This window comes from Centroberyx affinis, unplaced genomic scaffold (assembly GCF_046629955.1).
Source record: "Centroberyx affinis isolate AG114_WGS23_722 - 3 ecotype Tasmania unplaced genomic scaffold, CSIRO-AGI_Caff_v1 ptg007440l_1, whole genome shotgun sequence".
In the NCBI taxonomy this organism is placed as follows: domain Eukaryota; kingdom Metazoa; phylum Chordata; class Actinopteri; order Beryciformes; family Berycidae; genus Centroberyx; species Centroberyx affinis.
Window position 1 is genome coordinate 19,407 of NW_027283755.1, and position 21,668 is coordinate 41,074.

General features: G+C 38.2%; 1 protein-coding gene across 1 annotated transcript; it reads right to left on the minus strand.

Annotated features, from left to right (window-relative positions):
* Window positions 1–605: 605 nt before the first annotated feature.
* Window positions 606–21,660, minus strand: LOC139639589 (natural resistance-associated macrophage protein 2-like). Its single transcript, XM_071513719.1, has 17 exons — window positions 21,530–21,660; window positions 16,370–16,454; window positions 13,684–13,823; window positions 13,104–13,223; window positions 12,454–12,573; window positions 12,056–12,162; window positions 11,867–11,937; window positions 11,702–11,769; window positions 11,447–11,602; window positions 10,952–11,110; window positions 10,711–10,797; window positions 10,108–10,227; window positions 9,834–9,983; window positions 9,288–9,361; window positions 8,186–8,339; window positions 7,351–7,404; window positions 606–737 (listed from the first exon to the last, which is right to left on the minus strand). The coding sequence occupies exons 2-17, from the start codon at window positions 16,401–16,403 to the stop codon at window positions 660–662; spliced, it is 1,692 nt and encodes a 563-aa protein (XP_071369820.1). The 5' UTR covers window positions 16,404–16,454; window positions 21,530–21,660; the 3' UTR covers window positions 606–659.
* Window positions 21,661–21,668: the final 8 nt, after the last annotated feature.

Here is a 21,668-nt window from a genome sequence, read left to right on the forward strand (position 1 = left end):
ATTTCTGTGCCGTTTTTGACCGGGAACTGATTATTTAATCACTGATACAACAATATCTGGTAGACTATCACTGTCTTGTTATTAACATCATTGAAGCCACGTGGCTACTAGCTAGTAGTGGCTAGTAGTTACATTGTAACATAATCATTAGTTGCTTTGCTAAAATAGCTTGCTGGATATTTAGCTAACTGTTTATTTAGGCTAACGGAGCTGACTCTTCTCAAGCTACAGCCCAGAGTGCTTTGGAGAAGAAGCCATAGGTTAAACAAAAGCCGTGTTACAGTAACCTAAATTTGGAAACAACTGTGATACTGTATGGATTCACACCTATGACTTTTTTCATATATCTCCTTTTTCGTAGCCACATTATTTAGCCATTATTTGCACAAAGATAATTCTCCAATAGACGTCCAACATGGCACCAGCTGTGGTTGTTAAGAGATTTGAGATGCAAAGCCTCTATTTTTGCTTCAAATGGGATTAGACATCTGTGTGTACTATATTTTGTAAGGGCACTTTAAAATGCATGAGGCACTGAAAGGCACAAGAGGAACACGTACTGGCCCAGCTTCAGTGGTCCCTCCCTTGAATGAGGTCATCTCTGAGTGGTCTTCAAGGCACCTGTGCCACAGCTCAACATCCACCCACAGCCTGTCTTCCTATCTCTCAACCAAAGAGTTAGTGTCCATGTCATTCAACAGGAAAATGTCAGTGTGTCCTGACAGTCCCAGGCGAACCTGAAAAAAAGAGGGAGAGAGCAGATGGAGTTTCTATCAGTTATGAGCATATGGGTGTACAGCTGGTAAACTCAACACATAAATCAATTTAGCATCATCTTATTGAAGGTAACTTGAATTATAGAAGCAAAACAGTTTTCATTTGATTTTGCCATGATTGGGATTGGTCGCTATCGACCAGGTTCTCATAGTTTAAACTTAATAACTTTAATTTTTTATTATCCACGAAGAAAAAGAATTATGAATACAACTCTAGTTACATGCCCTCTTACAGCTCCACAAACCCTGGCTTGTGCACAGAGACTTCCATGCATGCCATCAGCCTTTTTTTTTGTTTTTAGTCAAATATAATCTAACTGCCCTCAGAGCAGTAGGATGAAAATTTGTCAGATGTCTTGTTGTCAACTTCAACATCCAGCGTTACTTTGGCTGGCACCAGAGAAATCTTGTGGCAAAAGATAACCAACTAAAACTTGAGTCAGTTCTTCGACATCTCTGTGGAGAAGTCCTGCAGTCCGGACACTTGATAAACCAGATGTTGTTGTTGATCTTGATAAGCATCCCAGCACTGTATGAGGGGTTTTGGTACATATCTGCTTTCAGTGGCCATCTTCAGCAGCATGAGGACATACTGTATAGGGAGTAGATCTATGAACTCATGGCTGATGTAGCGCTGTATTCACATAATGGCATACTGGAGCTCTGACTGACACAAGCTGAGGAACAGACAGCTACCGCTATCTCCGGCCCCGTGGGATCTGCAGTCACTACCAGCTGTCTGGCTTTTTCACAGATTACCGTTTGCTTGCAGTCATTTTGAGATCCTAGTATAAAGATCACACTGGCCACATGCTTCATATACAGTATGCAAAAACAAAGACAACAGAGACCCTGATAACAGACATAAGCAGAGGTGTACCTCCTCGGAAATTATATGTCCCCTTTGACATACCATTGCTTTTCTTTACAAAACTCAGAAATCAGGTATTTCCAGTATAACTTAAGTTTAACCTAATTAGTTTTTCCGTCAAATTGGGTGAGATTTGATGAATCTACTAAACTATTACAAAAAGTAAAATGTAAGAATTTTTTAAACTGTTGCAAACTGTGCATAATTCTGTTAAAATATTGTAATTTAGACCCAAAATCCACAGTCCACCTTTGTTTGAATTAAGCCAAATATTCAACACATGTTCCATGTTAACACCTGAGGGTGCCATTATTGGCAGTTAAACCTTCACAACTTAAAGTTCTACAAAACTGACACTGCTTATAGTGTTCTCTTAAAGAAATGCACAGTTTTGGGGAGATTGGCCCGTTGGTCAATTTACCTGTTAAGAGAGAACACAGACATCAGAATCACCCATATGTTCCCAGTAGTTCGTTCACTTCAGTGCTCCACACTTTAGCTCACATTATGTTGAGTGATCATGTGGTTCAGTCTGGGTCACATTCCAGGGCAGTTTTTTTTTTTTTTTTTTTAAATCCCAGTCTGCCCCTGGGCCAAATTCCCCAAAACTTGGTGTATTCCATAAATACTCGCTAGTAAGAATCTGCGAGTAAGGACCCAACTTCAGCTGCATCCCTCACAACTGGAATGAACAGTGACAGTTCATAGAGAATCGTCCAGTCAGTGTTGTGCATTCGCACCGTAAACTAACGACCATGTTGATCGCTAGTTTAGCTAGCTACGAGCATTGAGCTAATGCCATTATCAAATTTATTAAATTATGGCCTGTGAAAATATATCAGGGTCTGTGTCACTGCAGCTTGTCATCATAGATTTTATATACTACTATATAAAGTTTTTGTTTTGTCTTTTCCCCAAGGAAAGGAAAGCTAGACTGCAGATACCCCGGGCGTCTGGTGTCGGTGGTTTACTGTTCCTTAACTCATGGAGGTATGCATGCTGAAAAGGTTAAATATTTTGCTGAAATGAAATAATGATTAAGCTAAGAGGAAAACATCACAATCACTGATGTATTTTAATCAATGGTGAATTGGATCTAATTAATTCTTATTTTAATTTTTTTGTAATTTTTTTTTAATTTAATTAATTTTGATTTGATTATTCATGAACAGCAGGGCATGGAGTGTGCTCACCTTGGGTGAAAGTGTCTCTTTCCAAACAGAACTTTCCTCATTTACATACAGCATCATGAAATATTTTGCCTTTTGACCCTTTAGTCTAGGGAAGAGGCATGCATGCCGATAATGTGTGGGAAGATGCTTGATATCCAACACAACTTCTCCATTAACTCTTAACGGGTTCAATTTAACAATTCAGTATTTTATTTACTGGACATCATTTTCAAGAAACTGCCATCTTGCTATATAACCATACAAATAGGCATAATCAATTTAAGTATTTTAGTACTGTTACACTGATAAGGAAACCTCCTGGAAAAGATAATAGTCTTTTCTCAGATTTTGAATAATTCTGTTTTGATTTACAAATAGGCGGTCAAATTGACTATTCAGGGTAAATGTAAAGTATTTATTAACAAATATGCAACTATAACCCATGGAAAAAGAAACAAACAAACAAAAGGAATAAGTCCTCCTTTAGACATCAAAACACAAGACGCCAACAAATGTCCATATATCCACGAGTTGCCATTTATTTTTACATGGTGTGCTTCATTCAATGGCTTCATTCAGTGGCAAAGGACAAACACTTATTCATTCAGTTGCAAAGAGCAGAAACTTGTGATATTTAACTTGTATCTACAGAATACTACATTGAGTAACAGTAGTAACAGTGGGCAAATGTCAGTATCCATTTGTTTGCCAGAGAGGTATTCATATGACAGCAGATAGATCAACTCTCACAACAGTCTGAAAAACGTCAAGGTACATTTCCATTTCCGCTCACCTCTGTGAAAAGTCAATGAAAACTTTGAGAACTCTGAGAAAATTAACCTGGACATGCAATAGCTGCATATTCTGACCAAAGATTTTCAGCTATATCAGGTCCACTGCATTAAAAATGCACAATGAACCCGTCATATTTTTGTATGTGTAATACAACAATAATACCTGAGAGAATGTCCTTTACTGTGATTACTGGTGCAACATGACAGTGATGCGATACAAGAGAAATCGCTAATTCACTAAATTAAAAGAACCAAACCCAAATAAAAAATAACTCAGGATGAAATGCTACAAGAGAAATTGCTGGTTGACACAGAACCAATAACACTCAACTAGCCAGGCTTATGGGAACTGAAGGCATGGAACGAATCTTTCAAGTTTGTTGAAATCAACTATTTTGACTCATTTGCCTCATCAATGCCCGTCAGAAACTGGCTTTTCTACTTAAGTGAGAAAACTAAATATTTCAGTGCAATGTATACTGCCTAATTTTAGAGTTACAGAGCTGGTTTCATATCATCACTGTCTGGTGAAAACCTTGCAACTCCAATTTTGGTGACATGGTTTCATGTTTTAACTTCAGTTGAATGATCACATGTTCCTCTATGGGCTGAGAACTTTCTACCACCCTTGGGTGTATGAAACCTTTTCAAACCCAATTGGATAACCTCAAAAATGCAAGGTGATCAACCTAAAACCAAGGCTGGTTTCCTTAGTTCCTAAAAAGTTGACATTTTGGAGAAAGGATTGATGCAGTCTGGTGAATCTAGTTGCTCAGAATTCAACAGATCGTTTGGCTTTACTGTGCTAAATAACCACCACAAACTTACAGACCACTTTTCTAATTCTGACATCTTGTAACAAAGCTGTCAGCAGGACCGAAGAGCTAGAAATATGTATTGCTTCTCATGGCAGATCTGCAGTAGAAATCAGCCACGTTACTTAATAATTAGCCCTCTGCTACTGCTGCCAATTGTCAACTTTCTGACTTTTCTTTTCAAGTTTGGTAAATTTATCCTGTGTCTAGTCGTGCTATGTTTTATAAAATAAGATTTATAAAATAAGATACTGGGAAGGCATAACGGGTCATGACTTTAGTTACAGCTGTAGGCTACACACTGTGAGAGGGAGAGACTGGGCACTTGGTGGTTCACAGCTTACATTAAAAAATAATTATGATTACAGTTTTATTCCTACATTAATTGCAATTTGTTCCCCTCTTTGCAATGGTTTATTTCTCTCAAGGTACCTATGGTTTAAGGAAAAAAAAAAGATTAACTCAATCCAATAATCTTACCGGCAAATAGATCTGTAGTCCAGTGGACAATTGTTTTAACACCTACAAATAATAAAGGCTAATAGTAGCTTATATATGTATATATTGGTAGAAACAGAAATGCACCAAAAGTAAAATAACCATGTTGAAAAGGGAGAAAATATGTTTATGAAGGCAAAGAGGACAAGTCTTTCATTCCCATGCCTGCCCCATTACAAGAGTACCAACAAAGATTCCAGTCAACTTTCACCACTGGCTGAGACACAATTATCAAGAGAATTGGGAATTTGTATCTTTTAAACTTTTGAGTTTCTGCTATAGAAATTAAGCTATGAATGTCATCGATTACTGTAAAATAATTATAACCACAGCCACTGACAACAATACTCATCTAATGTTTGGGTTAAAATACAGAATGCTGGACATATTTCTACTTTGATTTATAGGTGCAGCGCACCAGTATTAGAATAAAACTGGGTTACTGTAAGTTGTCTCCACATTTGTATTTATCAACAAGTTGAGCTGGGTGAGACTGTTTGAAGCACTGTTGTGTGGCTGGTATTGATTCTCAGTCATGACACTTTTTGGACCCTACTTCACCTGGAATACTCTGCTTTCTCCCTGCCTATCCTGACCATTCTCCTTTGACACAGTTCTTCCATAACAATTACAACAAACACTTTATAAAAGTCACATTATTCATGTATACTTTAACCAAACAAAAGCTGTTCTTTTGCTTCTTTCTGCAAAGCAATATAAATAAATTAATTGTATTTTCTTCTGTTAGACATGATAAACATGTGTATTGTAATATACAATATTATTACAGTACAAAATATTATCTCCTGTTTTTACAACAGACAAACGATGCTGAATGAAAATCTGTGAAGGATGCTTTTTCCAGTACCACTCAACAAAATGAGAACATAAAATAATGTTTTATCACAGCTTAGTTTTAGACATCCAACAATTATTTGCACCCAAACTCTGACATCGTCAATCAAGTAGGAATGGGATGATTACCTTGACACTAAAATATTTTAAATCAGTATGTGGGTCATCACTTTGCCTCTAAAAATCTCTCACTCTCAGACCTCGGTTGTACTGATAAGAACAACATCATGTCCACTTTGAAACTATGTAGTAGACAAATGGTTCTCTGCTCATTTGATACATGGAGTGAAAAATCAGTGTGCGCATGATACATCTCACATTATGAAACTTGCCTCTTTACCTTCTTTGACATGTTATGACTTTTTTTTTAACAGTTTCCAACCACAAAATCACATTAAGTCTGGTCACCAATGGCTTTTCACACAATTAGGGCTGGATATCATTTGGAGATTTCTGGTACACATACTGGCATGCTGATATCAAGCAATCTGTTTTTCAATAGTTTGTGTGAATCAAATAGGTTTTTCATAATGCCACTATTCGTTCCTGCAAATGAATACATAAAAAACCTCCCTTAGATAATGTTTAGTATATAGCAATTATAGCCTCTTAGTAATATTAATTCTGCACTGAGATGGACGAGTGTGTAGACATAAGTGGAAGTCATCACAGCAATACATTATCAAGGTAAAGGGGCTCACACAGGGCAGAGTGGATGATGCAACTAATATTAGTACCAACGCCTGGGGAACATGGGCTTGAATTAGAATAAAATAGAACAACATATTATCACAACTAGACAGTTAGGTTAGCTCTTACTTAGCGAAGACAGTGCTAAAAAGAAGTGTGGAGAGAAGACTAAGAGCTGATGTTGGTTTGGTCTTTGTGAACAACATTAGCACTTAGTTTAAACAAACTAATAGCAGCATAAACAGAACAGCACATCAGCTGATTTATTGGCAGTATTGCTAGGAATACTGATAATGGCCTGCTGAATGTCCCAGGGTGGAAATACAAGGCTGACCTGCCATGTTGGATGTTCAAAATACTGACGATTGGGTTAATTCACTAAGTTCTATTACGATTTCCAAAATATATCAACCATTCACATCATAATACCCTAAAAATAATAAGAGCCTTTTTTAAATTCCATATCATTTAGTTTGTTCAGCTTGTTAAAATACTCATAATGTTAACATAAATGAGAGCGCTGTGAGAAGTGCAACAATGATTGATTTCTCAAATAATGTATACATTTCCCTAAAACTTGGATCAAGCATCAAATATTGGCACCCAATGTCTAACCATTTTTCGGTGCTCGGTAATACTGCTCTGGTCGGGTAACCAAAAAGCACCAAATTTTGATACCCAGCCCTACACCCAATTAACACGTAAAATTCTATAGAAAATATGCTTTGTAAATCCTATTATCTTGAAAAAAAAGCCTGGCTCTGAACAAGGTGCAACGTCTCCAAGAGGAAGGAGGAATGCTGGTGGTTACTGTCCTGTTCAGCTCTACGAGTCGTACTCAGACTGCTCCTCTATGAACACAGCGGGTCTATTGCTTACCCTGCCGCCAAAGTCCAGACAGGAAACCCCCAAGGCAATCAAACACTGCCATGCCTACAGACAATGACAAAGGAGCAAGGCGTCAAGACATAAAATGTTAAAATGTCATAGTTAAATATGTCAACCAATCAATCAATACAGGCTGTTCATTCAAAATATTAGTAGAAAATTCCTTAAACGCACCACACAAATATATGTCGGCTATTTCAACCAGCCAGGCATCAATCACATAGATGCAGTTCTAAAGTATTTTGCCTAGTTGTTCTGAATGCATAGTTAAAATGTCATGTTTTGTTTCTCTAAAACACCAAAATATAGTTAATTTTCAAATCAAAGCGTATTCAAAATATGAAATCATAGAATCATATACATTTTTAAATGCTTTTAACAAACTATTTTACAAATTAAATAAAGGAACTTCAGCAATTTTGCACAATAAATAAAATATGCTTTCATATCCACAAATCATTTTGTCAGTTATTTTGAGTACACTGATTGGTTTGAAAGACTAAAATTCAGATGATCAGTATTCTACAATGCATCAGTTTTAACCTTAGAGTGTACACATGCACACATTCCATTAAAAAAAGTTAATTTATCAATGTTATTTTTCCATTTTTTTTTCCAAATAAAGAATGTACTACAATTGAAAAAGCATCAGGTGGTAATATTTCAAGACTTCATAATTTAGAAAGCAGGGTCAGTCAATAAGTTTAACAAATTTACATGAAAAATTTATAGATTATTTATCGGCACAAAAGAAAATACTTCAACACAGAATCAACAGAGAAAATGGATGGAGAATAGCCCATAATGCTGAAACACGCTCACTCACCAGGTAGCCGACAAAGCACAGGTAGGCTATCGAGAAGAGGGCAGCCAGAACGTAGAGCAGCACGCTGTTCAGGGCCGTCACATAAACCACCACAAAGTACATGTTGATCGCACAAACCACCAGGATGACGATGCCTCCAGAGATCTTCCACACCCTGAAGACCACAGGAAGACAATTGGTTAAGATGTTGATATTCTACATCACAGGCCAGTGAAATATACGTTTTCCCCCGCAAATATTCCACGTTTTTGCTATTTCTTGCAGATGTATCACAGAAACCTAAAATATCAGTAACTAGAATTTTCAATTTTTTTCTGTAATAGTCTAATCAAACCATTTAATGAGCAAATTTATAATTTGTGAAACTCAATTTTGGCCCGTCTCCCCACTTTAAAACACAAAAACAACCACAAATTGCCTTGTAATTTTTCTGGAAAACTGCAGCACAATCAATTACAGTATATTTGGCATCAAATATCACAGAAAAACTGCAATAGTCCTAATAAAAAAAACCTATCTGGAACCGAGTGTATCATAACCTTGAGGCAACTTGCATGCTAGGAAGTCAATGAATAACTAGCAGGCACTCAGAAGCACAAACCTTCAGCAACAAACATTCTCCAGCTTGCTGTTACACCCAAAGGGATCATCATGCCTATCACTTAAAATTGGAAAAAAAAAGATCTTGATCCTGCAAACATACCCTGAGGATTTGGAATCAAGTCTCTATTTTTGTTATAGTTCATAGTTATGGCTAAAAAACAATTGGCTAATGACGGAAATTCCAGATCTGGATCATCAAAATTTAATCAATTGTCCCTTGGCCCAAGGCCTATCTGTCCCGCAAATTTCATGGAAATCCATTAAGAAGTTTTGAGATGTCCTGCTGATAGACAGACAGACAAACAGGGGCAAAAACAACATCCTTGGTGGAGTAATTATGTTCTCAAAAAACACGTGTGATAAAGGAACCAATGACTTTCAATTAGTAGAACACAACAAACAAACGTGCATTCCAGGGGAAAGATAAAGCAAATAACTACAAATGAAACTGTTTCAGTCTACTTGAGTGAACTTTTAAAGATATATATTTTTCACTTACAATCCATTTGCAAAGTCATTCATTATGGACGTCAGACTGGTGAAGGTCAGAATCGGGATCAAAGCAAATGGTAGCTGTTGGATGACGAGAGAAATCAGAATGAATAAAGTTTACAGCATCATGTGCTGCACCTCTGCAAAATATCCTGCACTAATTAAAGTGAATCAGGTGAGTGGGTTAATGCAAGAATAAGACATGCTTAACACAAAACTGGAAATTTTACAATTCCAAATTGGAAAAAGGTGAAAATAAAATAAAACACTACTACTCCTGATACAACTAAACAATAATGCATTTCCTTTATATTACAAATTGGCCAACAAGAATGAACATAAAACAACATAACAGACAACAGCATATAGCAGAATAAAAATAATAAGAATAAAACTTAACATATCAAGGAAGAGTAGAACTGAATATGTATGTTCATTGACAAAGTAGGGCAGCATTACAGATGCTAATTAACTTTGAAAAGGTGAATTTTGAGGGCTTTTTTGTGAAGGAGGGGAGTTAAGAGGTTCAATGCTAGGTAAAAAAGTCTCTGACCTGCATGCTCTGTAGCACGTTGAGGAAGTCATTCATCCCCGTCAGATGCTGAACATCCTGAAAGATGGCTACCAGCAGCGTAGGTGTGATGGCGATGGAGCGGGTCAGCAGCACCCGTGCAAAACGGGACCAACGCAGGTTCAGGAAACCCTTAAAAAAGGAACGTTCAAGTGAAAAAAACATATATTTTCCTTTTTCAGCTACATGCATCTGGTGCACACATGCTAGAAATAAAGAGAGCAGTAAGACAAATAGAACCGATATGCGTTTTTACCTCCATGACAAACTGTCCAGAGTAAGTGCCCGTCATAGTGGAGCTTTGTCCTGCTGCCAGGATCCCTATGGCCCAGATATAGAGGGCTGCAGGGCCAAAAAAACAGCCCAGGACCACCCCCTGAACACACAAACACATCGACACACAATGGGTTAGACACACAGATCGACAGATAGATACAATCCATCTATCTATCTACCCATCTATTGAGAGAGGCAGAGAGAGAGATTTAGAGAGAGATTTTGGTCACATTTGATTTGGATAGCCCAATGTTGATACTCAACTTCATATCAAGTGACTATAACGTGTCACTAAAAAGTCTAATGAATTTATGTGAAAATGCGGCCAATGTAGCCACCTTGGGCTGATAAATGAGACTGCCCCGCCACAAAATCTTTTTTCCTGGCTGAAACATAAGAGTTCAGAAGAGCTATAACAATATAGCAATGTTCAAGATGATGGCCTTTTCTAAAAAGGAGATTAATTTTTTCTCATATATTTAAATGCTCAGAAATCTTACAATATGCATCTTTAACCTTTTCCTTTTTAACAATTCAACAGTATATACTGAAGATTTATTGATGTAGTAATGACTAGACTCACCCCTTTGTAGATGTCAACCTCCAGCGTGTCGTTGTTGAGGGGGAACAGCTCTGTGTGAGCGCTGCCGCTTGCGTTGCACATGGCATTCTGCAACCAAGGCATAAGCATCACATGATTAAGGATTGGATTGTCTGAACAATGTGGGTTAACAGTACTGATCAGAAAAAAATACTCCACAATATTTAAATGTGGACAATACAGGCTTCAGCAGAACAATGGATTCATAGTACTATATACCCACCACTTGAATGTTCTTTTTATCGTAGAAGGCCTCAGCAAACACTGCTACAACAAAGACATTGATGAGGAAGGAGATGAAAAGAGCGATAGTCGACTCAATGAAGTAGTACTTGTTGGCTTCCTTTACCTCCTTCTTATCGCTACGGTCAATTTGCCGCGACTGGAACATAAGGGGATAAACAGATCAATATTAAACCTTCATCGCCGTACTTAAATGAGTGTAAAAGAAACACGGCATTTGTCAGAAGAATTTCAATGTCAGCAGTGCAGCAGATTAATTGGTACAGTCTCCTCCAAAAACACTAATGTTATACCCAGACTAGCTAGCAACTGTACAAATAAAAAAAATAAATAAAAAAAAAGGGAAATCCATATTAGTCCAGAAAAATCTGAAAAATCAGGCAACTCGGTTTAATTCCAAGTTGTTGATTTCTTTAGGCTTTACTCCAAGTCTTGCTTAACTGCAGGTAACAACTGACAAGTATGAGTTTCTAACCTTGACAAGGGCCGAGTGCAGGTAGATGTTGTGCGGCATGATGACAGCTCCCACAATTCCCACTGCCTGCTCCAGCTGCATAGAACCACAGCCTTCACAGTACGGTATGAACATCCCCTTCAGCAGATCCCCTTGGTTCGGTTTTACCAGCACGTACTACAGAGACAGAATCACAGAATCAGACACATCAAAGAGGCAACGACAAACACCCAAATTCAATAAGAAATGTAGCCAACTGATGGAAGGGACCCTTACCTCATAACCAAAACTAACAGCCATTATGGTGATGAGAATGCCAAAGAAGGCCTCAAGTTTCCTTAGGCCTGCAAAGAGATGCATACTGTAATAAACACCGGGAAACACAAATTTTTAAGCATTAACCTACTGAAGCCAGTGGTGAAATATAGGAAGATCACATACCATACTTGTCTAGAAAGAGGAACATAAATGTGTCAACGATGGTGATGAGAACACCTGCCCACAGTGGAATCCTGGAGACGAAGCAGAAACATTTGACTTTTTGACAAGAAATCCAGATTCTTTTCTGTGGAAATGTAATGTAAATCTGCAAATGTTTGTCCACTTGGACAAGCAGTAAAGACATCATACCTGCCCACAGAGAGAAGGTTGAAAGCTATTGCACAGCCTATGACCTCCTGCATGTCTGAGCCAATAATTGCCAGTTCCACCATAAGCCAAAGAATAATCCGTGGCACCTGAAAAGAAAGCAATTAAAGAAAAAATCCCATGAAATGGAAATCATAGTTCATGACATAAGGTCAAAAAAAGGAATGTGGGCAGGCGTGTAGATCAGTTAGAGTTTCAACCTCTCTTTAGAAATAGGATTTTTGTTGAAATCATAATAACCAGTGCTTTAAAGGGGATGATACAGCCTCAGATAAAGAAAGTTAAGGTACCGGGGTTTTCAACAGTGACTGTGTGTGTGTGAGGGAAAGAGCAAGTCAAAATAAAAAACTCTGAGTGTAATGAGAGAGGGTGACGCTCACCGTGGGATACTGGCGGTTGCAGACTTCAGCCAGGTGCATCCCAGTGACAACTCCCAGACGTGCAGCTAGTCTTTGCAAGAGAAGCCCAATGATGGTGGCGGCGAGGAGCACCCACAGGAGCTGGGAGAGACAGTCAAAATCAGCACAGTTCAGTACTTTCTCATATATTGGTTATATTTACATGGTCCGACCAGGTAAATTAACAGTTACCTGTGTTCATTTTAGTTTTATAATTATTTTAGACAGTGTGATGCACTAAGCTGGTATTCAATAACCATATACAGTATTTGGTGCTCCAAGTCTGGCAGCGACTTGGAGCACCAAATACACCAAATACTGTATAGTAAAGTATAGTATATACTGTAAAGTTTGCCACGTCAAACAACCAGATAACCAAAATATGACCATAAGTAAAGCCTAATTTTGCCTTCAAAATAAATGTGTACATTTTGTCACTTTTAAATTAAAACAAAAAAATTATGTATTTGGGTGTAGAGAACAAAAACTTATTATATAAAAATACTCAAGGTAACCTGCCAACCTGTGGGACACACTGCAGTTAGTAATGGGGTAATATTTGTCACAATGTAAGATAACAGGCATAGTCATATTTGCTCTGTTGTCTAGATTAACGTGTTTTCACTGATCACCTTGAAGCCTGCTTTAGCTCCAGACTGCAGGTCCGACTCAATGTTCCCCGGGTCCAGGTAGGCGATGCTCATCAAAAAGCCTGGACCAGTGAAAGCCCAGAGTTTACGGAAACTGAATATCTGAAAGAAAGGATAGCAGAATTGAATGTTTCTTTATTAGTTATGTTATAATTCTGCACGATATGAAATTACTTATTGGATGCAATTAAAACAATTGTTGCTTCCTAAAATTCAACATATTGAAAATCAGAATTCTGAATAAATGTCCAACAAGGACAAAGAATTTCAATTCCACTGAACATGAAAAGGAGAATGAAATACTAAGCAAGTTTTGATGTTCATAAAGAGATTATAGGATTTCAGGATGATACTGGTTAGGAGTTTAAAACGGGTTTTGACAATAAAATCAAAGGCCGTTTGGGACCGCCCCCCCGTCCAACAGTAATGTCAACGGCTCTGTGAAGTCACAAGCTTTATCAAGTCAGTCAGTACTAAATCCAGTGAGATTACATATGATGAAAAGACCACATCGTTTACATATCATGGAACAATTAAGATTCACCGCCGTCGTCATCAGTACCTGGGTGACATCCTCGGGAATAGGCACCTTCTCCTCAAAGTATGTGGAGAAGGGCTCCTCCTGGGCCACGGGTGAGGCAGGAGGAGAGATGGAGCTGTATTGGGTCGTCTGGATGACCCCATTCTCCTGAGGGGAGTCCTCTACGAGAGTGACAGGAGAGAGAACGGAAAGGAATGGACACTGGTTAATAACAAGAAGAGAAATACTAAAATATAAAAAAGGAGAAGAAGCTATATAGTGGTCAAACCACGATTCGTTTTGCCATCAGTTGTTGACATGGCTTCCATGCTGTCCGCCCACTAAATGGCACATCTCGGCAAAATTTCTCAGTTGCATTTACTGCTTTGCTGGGTCGATCATGTGTGCTTGATTCCTAATCACAACACTTCCCACAGCACTTGAACATAGCATTAGTTTCAGGTAGTGTTTCTCTAAAAAATATAAAAGCAAGCTCTCCATACCATCTCTGGCTGATTATGACACCTTTCAAATCTTTTTCTAAGCTCAAGTTACGGCTGAGATAGATCATCATCTACCCAAGACAGTTTCCTACTTGATGTTCATTGCATTCAGGCCACACACATAAGCCATGTTCGAATCGAGTGAAATGCATTTAATTCTTTGATTTTTTACTTTGGGAAGTGTAGGCTAATAAATCAGTTTACTGCAATTTTAGCTGTAGTTAAGAAATAGCTTGAATATGTGATCTGGCTAAATTGCATTCATCAGACAGTTTACAAAAAAAGCTTGATTACCTACTGAGAGAGACCAGTGAGTTTTAGGTCTGAGCAGAGTGACAGCAGATCTGTATAGAACATCAACAGCTCTGCCATTCTGAAGTGGACTAACCTTTATCAGAAATCGCCTATAATCTTTAAATGCTTTACAAAGCCAAAAACATTGGTTTAGTCATTGTAAAGCAACACTTTCAAGGGCAAGCAATTTGTTCCATAAAGTATACTGACCAAAAGCAAGCACTGTGAAAACTTCCAATGTTTCCACATCCAAAAGCAATCTGAAACTGGATTTCGAAACTTCTTTATCAGGAATTTAGTTTAAGACTTGCTTACTTACTTAGACGCAACAAAGATATAAGTTGGGCCGCATTTAGTACAGATCCAAATATAAGGCAGAGTTATAACTGTTGAACCCAGTGACTCCACTAACACATTTTTATGAGAACAAGATGAAACATAAAGGAAAAGTGTTTGGCCAAGGATCAGCCCAAAGCCCTGTCAATATAAAAACTCACAAGAACGGTATGAGGAACCTCAGATTTAAATTCCATAGCCTGGCTGCATCTACTGTCTAACATTTCTGACAAAAAGCTTCAAATAAATTAATTCATATCAATCACATATCTTGTTTAACTACTGTTCAAAGTATACCTGTAAATGACATTTACTACTCACTGAGTTTTGAGTGTTCACTCTTTTCTCCCTTCATCTCCAACTTTATTTTACAAGACAGATTCACTGCTGTTCCCAAAGTCCACTGATCCCTAACAATGACTTTGATTTTGTAATCTCTTTTTTTTTTTTTTGGTCAATGGATGTCACAATGACTTCCTGACGTCATATTTCTAAAAATCAATCAGGAAGAGAGAACTGAGGAAAAACTGAAAAATCCAGTGTTGTTGCATCTCTTCACCCCTCCCACACACACCAAGCTATCTTGTTCTTTACCCCACAAACCCAAGCACAAATATACAGAGTGAGCTTGCCCTGTATACATGAAGAAATCACAAAAAAAAAATCACACAAGTAGTAATAAAGTTCACATAAGCAGCAGTGATGTTTAAGGGAAGACTTCATAAAAAAATGTTCAGTGATATTTTACATTTCAACTTCTGAGCACACTTCTCTGAAATTTCACCAGTAACTAACCTGCCTGGAGATTCCTGTCACCACCAGCACTCAGGCTCTCAATATCATTGATTGCAAGCAAAATTATTCCTTTAAGTATGATCCAGGGCACAGAATGAAAAAAAATATACTTGAATCTATATGGTGGATATGGCCTGAGATTCATATCACTATATACTGTCACATTTACTTCGATAACGATAACTGAAACGATAATTTGTTTATGTTTCTAACCCCGGTGCAGAAATACTACATTCACTATTAGGCGTCAGAAATATAAAAAACATGCTTATATTTTGAAGGTAAACCCACCTTACTTCTGGTCATATTCTGTCCTTTCCTAGCTGGCTTGATGCAGCCCATTCTACACTAGTAGTACTTTGAAGTACTACTAGAACTAGTACTTTGAAGCGCGACTCTCAGTTTAACTGAAGCAACACAAATTAAACCATTTATGCAAAGTTGGCTACTTGACAAATGTATTTACCGAACATACTGACATGTAGAAAATTTGGTTGGTGAGAGAGTGCCAGTGTCGGTTTTGGTAAATTTTCGGTATATCACCCAGCCCTACTTGGATCTCCCTTTTTTTGTTTGTAAAAAAAAAAAAGAATGATTTTTATTAGGATTTCAAAATTAAAGTTAAATGTACGCTCAAGTGAAAATGTAGCGCAGTAAAAAAAAAATGTTAAGCACCTCTGTCAACATGCACACTGACACAGAACTTCTATCCCTTCCTTACCCAAGTCCCCAGAGTGTTTAACGCTGGAAGACATGGGAGTGTCTGTGATGGTCATGTTTCTGTTATCATAAGCCGTTACCTTCGAGGAGGTCTCCCTCTTGCTCAGCCTTCATCAGGGTTGGCTGAGGGATCCCTGGAAACTTGAGGGATGAATATCAGCCTCCCTGCAATAAGACAACAACAGTTACATAACTTGAATGAGACAGAAAGACGAGATTGTTCAGGTTAAAGGTTTTATTCCCATCTCCTACTAAAACAGTATTCAATACACCAAGTATCTTCTGGGTCTCACAAGTATTTAGGCTAATTACAAACAGGCTAGCTTTGTGTTCTCTTTAGACTGCCTACTAAACTACCTTCAGGCATATCACAAGACAATATATGACTATGCCTGCTAAAAATGTTGCTGCCCTCTCCCCCTCTAATGTATAAAAAAATCCACTGAGAATTGCAAGTCATGATAATAATAACATGACTAAGCAACAGCAAAAGCATGTGAAGCGGTCACGACTTCTTAGTCCAAACAAATTAGAAACCATGAGTTGACAATTTCAGTTCCACAATAATCAATATCCCTTCCTTCCCTTTCCACTTACTCTTGATGTCAGCTTGAAAAAAAAACAAAAAAACGCACACACTATTTATGCACAGCTGTCACGCCGTACTTTCAGCTCACAACCCACAAGATTAAAGGCACCACCTTAGTCCAGCTCAACAACTGTATTTTCTAAAGCCAAGAGCACTGAGAGGGGAGGGTCTCTGACAGCATGTGACTGTGAAATCACATGAGTCAAAAGACAGTTGAGCAGCAGACAGAACAGCATGGGAACAGGTTGGCTTTACAGCACTCATGCTTTCCAATGATCTGCTACTTCCTCTGCTTATTATACATATATACACTGTATAATTGGCAGTATCAGCGGGTAACAAGTTAGGCTACTTGGCAATACACAATAGTAGCACTTTTCTCAATAATAGTAGTTTAACAAAATTATAATTTGAGTAATAATATTAGTTACCAGTCAATCTGTAAGTTATTGCTTCTATTATCAATACTCAAGAATGTCAGAATTTGAATGATCAAAAAACTAATTTGCTCTCCCGCACCACCCTCCGAAGTTATTTTTGGCATTATTGATTAGCCCATTATTCTTTCAACAAGACATTAGGTCTACTGTTTTGGCAAAGGGTTGGACTTCTGTATGCCGAGTGTAAGATGCTGTTGAACACTTAATCCTCGCATTGTTTTAGCTGATTTTAAATTACAAGCATTTTTGAAAGAGAAACAATGTGCATGCTCTATTAGATGATTTTATTGCCTAGATGTTGAAGGAAAAGTGTTGATCTGACCTTGCCTACTACTCATCTGTACCGTTTTGTTGATTTAGGTCAGGTGCCCCCACATCTTTGAGGTTCTGCATCGGCACCACTTGCTACTGCAATTTCCTCCAAACCGCCATCACTCTTCTCATCCTTCCCTCCTAAACCCCCCACCTCCACTCTCACATACCACCTTGAACTGACAGACCGACTGAACGCTGCTATTCATACATGGACACTGAAATAGCTTATTCAGACCATTATAACACAGTTGGTTGGTGGGGTTCAACTTCAACATTACGATTTTTTTGCACTTCAGGCCAGTAGGTCAGAGGTCTAATTGCTCCTAGCATATTTTCACTGGCCAGGCAGGCAAAAATTTAAATAACCACTTTCATAAACTTAAGTGATTAATAGAAAATGTAAAAAATAACTAAAACAGTAACTTGACTGATTGCAAATAAATTTGAAATACAACTTTTAAAACACTCTCCCCGAAAGTCTGCACGTAGTTGTGGTGCTTATGGACAAGTATTCCAAAGAATAGGCTAAATTGACTCTTGTTGCACTTACAGCATTGTTTTCATAGATGTGCTCTATAACTAACTGACCGAAAAACAGAGGAGAAAATTCATTAGGATGGTAAGTCTCTCCATTCCTCCGTCTTGCCAACACATTATTAGGACCTGATGAAGGGTTGTCAGCTCGACTTTGCCAACATGGCAACAGGCTAGGTGCTGCCAGCTCTTGTCATGGGCATTGAGTGTGTGTGTGTGTGTGTGTGTGTGTGTGTGTGCGTGCGTGGTAACTGTGGGTGATTTTAAAAATGAGTCAACTTGATCATTACTTGAAAGTGATGAATCAATCCTGTACTGTTTGTCTGCGTTTTTCAACAGAAAGAGACTTGACAAATGAAACAGCAATTTATTTTGTAATTCAAAAGCAGCTGCCACCAGGTCCACTCCACACAACTTGTTGCCAGCTCCCTGACCAACTCTGGGCTGGTGTCCAATCTAACTGTTTGTGTAAAGCACAACTGAAACAAGAGTGGGTCAGTGGCAAAGATAACAGGCTTCAGAGAGACGGAAAAAACTCATCATCTGACCCTTGACGCACCTTATGAAATCAGTCCATACAGCTGAATGCGCTGAATGTGGTAGTTCTTATATATAGGCTACACACGATCCTGATTATGAACTTTTCACACTTTCCGGCCAGACCGAAACGTAAGTGAATAAATGTATTTAGTGTTGTATTGCGCAAGGTTTTGATGTGTGAGTTTTTTCCATTACTCCAAGTTCCCTTTTTTACTCTACACTCCAAGAACTTGCAATGAGAAAAACACATGACTGATGAGTGAAAATGGAATCACTACAAGAGATTAACTACAAATCAAAACACACATTAATTCAACGAAGACGCAGAAGAAAACCTCAGACTTCAAGAATATGAAGTCTTTCTCTTCTAATCATATAATTCAACTGCAGAAGCTTAGTGAGAAAGAGACACGTCTTTTCCTACACAGCATAACCCTAAGTGAATGGTGCAACAAACACATAGCCAGGGGACTATGAATACAAAAGAGCCCACCATTGGGAAAAAGGGCAAGACTTTTGTTCAGAGGTGGGGTGTGATCCTCAACAAGTGCTCTTGAATTAATGTTGTTGTTGTTGTTGTTCAGAGATCATGTCTAACGAAACCAGAGACACAACATTCTCAAGTTGGTCCTCTTTTGCTATTTATCGACCTAGCTGTACTTTGCACATCTGTGAATTTACTGCACCACTTTTTTTGCACTACCAATGCCTCAAGACAGTCTCAAGTTAGTCCTATTCTGTTCAAATTACTCATGATTGTGACCGTGTGGTACACTGGTCTGCTGCACCTCTGGACATTCACTATCCTCCTTACTAGTGTTGTCAACTTTGCCAACGCAGCTCTCTGGCTTTAATCTGTGATACAGTACATCTTATCTCCACTATATGTGAAGTACTGTTAAGCTTTGTACTGTGCCTAGTGTGTCAATCCTGTATTGTGTAACTGACTTGTAATGTGTCAGCATCAATCAACCAAGTCAAATTCCATGGGCACCCACTGTACTTGGCAAATAAAATCAATTCTGATTCTAACAAACTTTGTTATCTACTAGTGAAATATCTGGCAAAATGGAATGTACATATTAAATACACTTCTACTACAATTTACATTTGTTCAATAACAGTATCAGTACACCATGTAACACTAATCCCTTCATATAGGCTATAAAACATCAATTTATGTCTTCAACTACATGATTCATTTTGAATTTACCAAATGTTGCTTAGAATTAACTGAGCTTGTAGATCTAAGTTAAAACAGAAGTGGTTAAGAAACCACACAACATCCAAGGCTAACTTCTCCCAAAACCATGGCCTGACATGATGGTAAGGAGGTGTAATCTGCACAGAACAGCTTATACAATCACTCTACATCTGTCAACTCCCAAACTGACAAATGATCTTGAATGTCACACCCATCTATATGGTATTTAGGCTCAATGGCCTATAACCCTTGTGCACAAAAAAGACTCTCAATGTGAAACTGCCAATGTAAACAGCAACTCACAGTTTAAGAGTTTCAATCTTATATCACAAACCCGAATTTTCCTTTTGCCTAAGTATTGGTTGATGGTTTTACAGGCAGGGACATTAATCAACACATCCAACAAAATCAGCATAACAAAACATTATTTCTATCTTCAAATGAAGATCCATCATTAGGCTAAACAAAATCATCAAAGACATTACAGACCCACTCAACGACCAATACATGCTCCTACAGTGGACGTTCAGAGCCCAGGAAGATTAAAGAAGGATTGTCACTGACTGCGCCCACCCTGGCAACCATCTGTTCAAAAACTTTGTCTGGGAGACAGTACTGGTACCTAACCCACCAGCTTCATCCTAAGAGCTAAACCCTATGTAACCATTGCTCCCAACTGTATTTACACACTGCCATGGTTGGTTTCCGGGTTGCCCAGCTCTGATTTTGTAAGTGGGCTGGAAGAACCAACCACAAATAAACAGAATAAATTCTTGAACACTAAAGTAAAATATGAACCTATTCGCATACAGTTATGTACAAGCAAAATCCAATGTAATCTGGTTGCTTGAAACACCTTTGTTGTAGCACTAGCATCCTCCTTGCATTTGCCTCTTCACTACAAATAAAATTTTGACCAGCTTACACATTCAAATTGACCTTCACTCTTTGTTTTTCTTTGTCACCATCCTCTTGCTCTCCTGTGCCTCATTAATTTCGATTGATAATGGACCAACATTAATATTAGTACATTTAAGCTATGAGCGGCAGCTTGGTTACTCTACCAGCACTTTGGCAGGCAAACAACCATTATTTGAAGGTCCTCTTCCACTCTAAAACATGCATTTGGCTAGTAAAATTATGAAACTGGCTGATCGACTTTCATGAACCAGTGTAGCCAGTGAGTGTCAGTGAATCAAATTAGTTGCCAAAGAACGAAAGGTCAACACTGAATGAATGTTAAAAACTAAATCTCAAACTAAAACTACAAACCCGTTGCAACTAAACTAGAAAAGAACGTTTGACCTCCCGTCCAGATAACTTAGCTGTACTTGGTGATGTGGCTATAGCTGCTGTGAGCTAACGTTGCAGTTAGTTTGATGAAGCAAATCTTGCTTGCTAACCCTGCAAATGGCTGGACCAGAGTAGTTGTGACCAAACTAGCCATCACATTTCTCATGATAACTCAACAAACCGAAATACGAGACCTTACTTCGCTAAACCAGCGTTAGCGACGTATTGCTAATAATAACGGGATCAGGCTAACGAGTTTCCAAGATTAGTTAGCTGTCTGGTTTGCTAACGTTAACCTTATTAAAGTATGAAAGGGTCGTCTTACCTGGGTACACTTTAGGTAAGTGAATTGATTATGGCTAGCTAGTTCCACCTGAAACCACGTAGGTTAATTAGGAGCTATAGCTAGCTGATCTAACAAGCTATCTTTACTGGAAAAGTGACTCTCCATGTCACCTGTAAGT

Coding starts and splice junctions, on each gene's coding strand:
- LOC139639589 (XM_071513719.1), bottom strand. CDS start 16,403: ATGAAGGCTGAGCAAGAGGGAGACCTCCTCGAAG. Junction 11,603..11,701: donor CTGTTAGTTTTGGTTATGAG/GTAAGGGTCCCT, acceptor CTGTCTCTGTAG/TACGTGCTGGTAAAACCGAA. Junction 10,228..10,710: donor AGGTTGACATCTACAAAGGG/GTGAGTCTAGTC, acceptor TTGTGTGTTCAG/GGGGTGGTCCTGGGCTGTTT.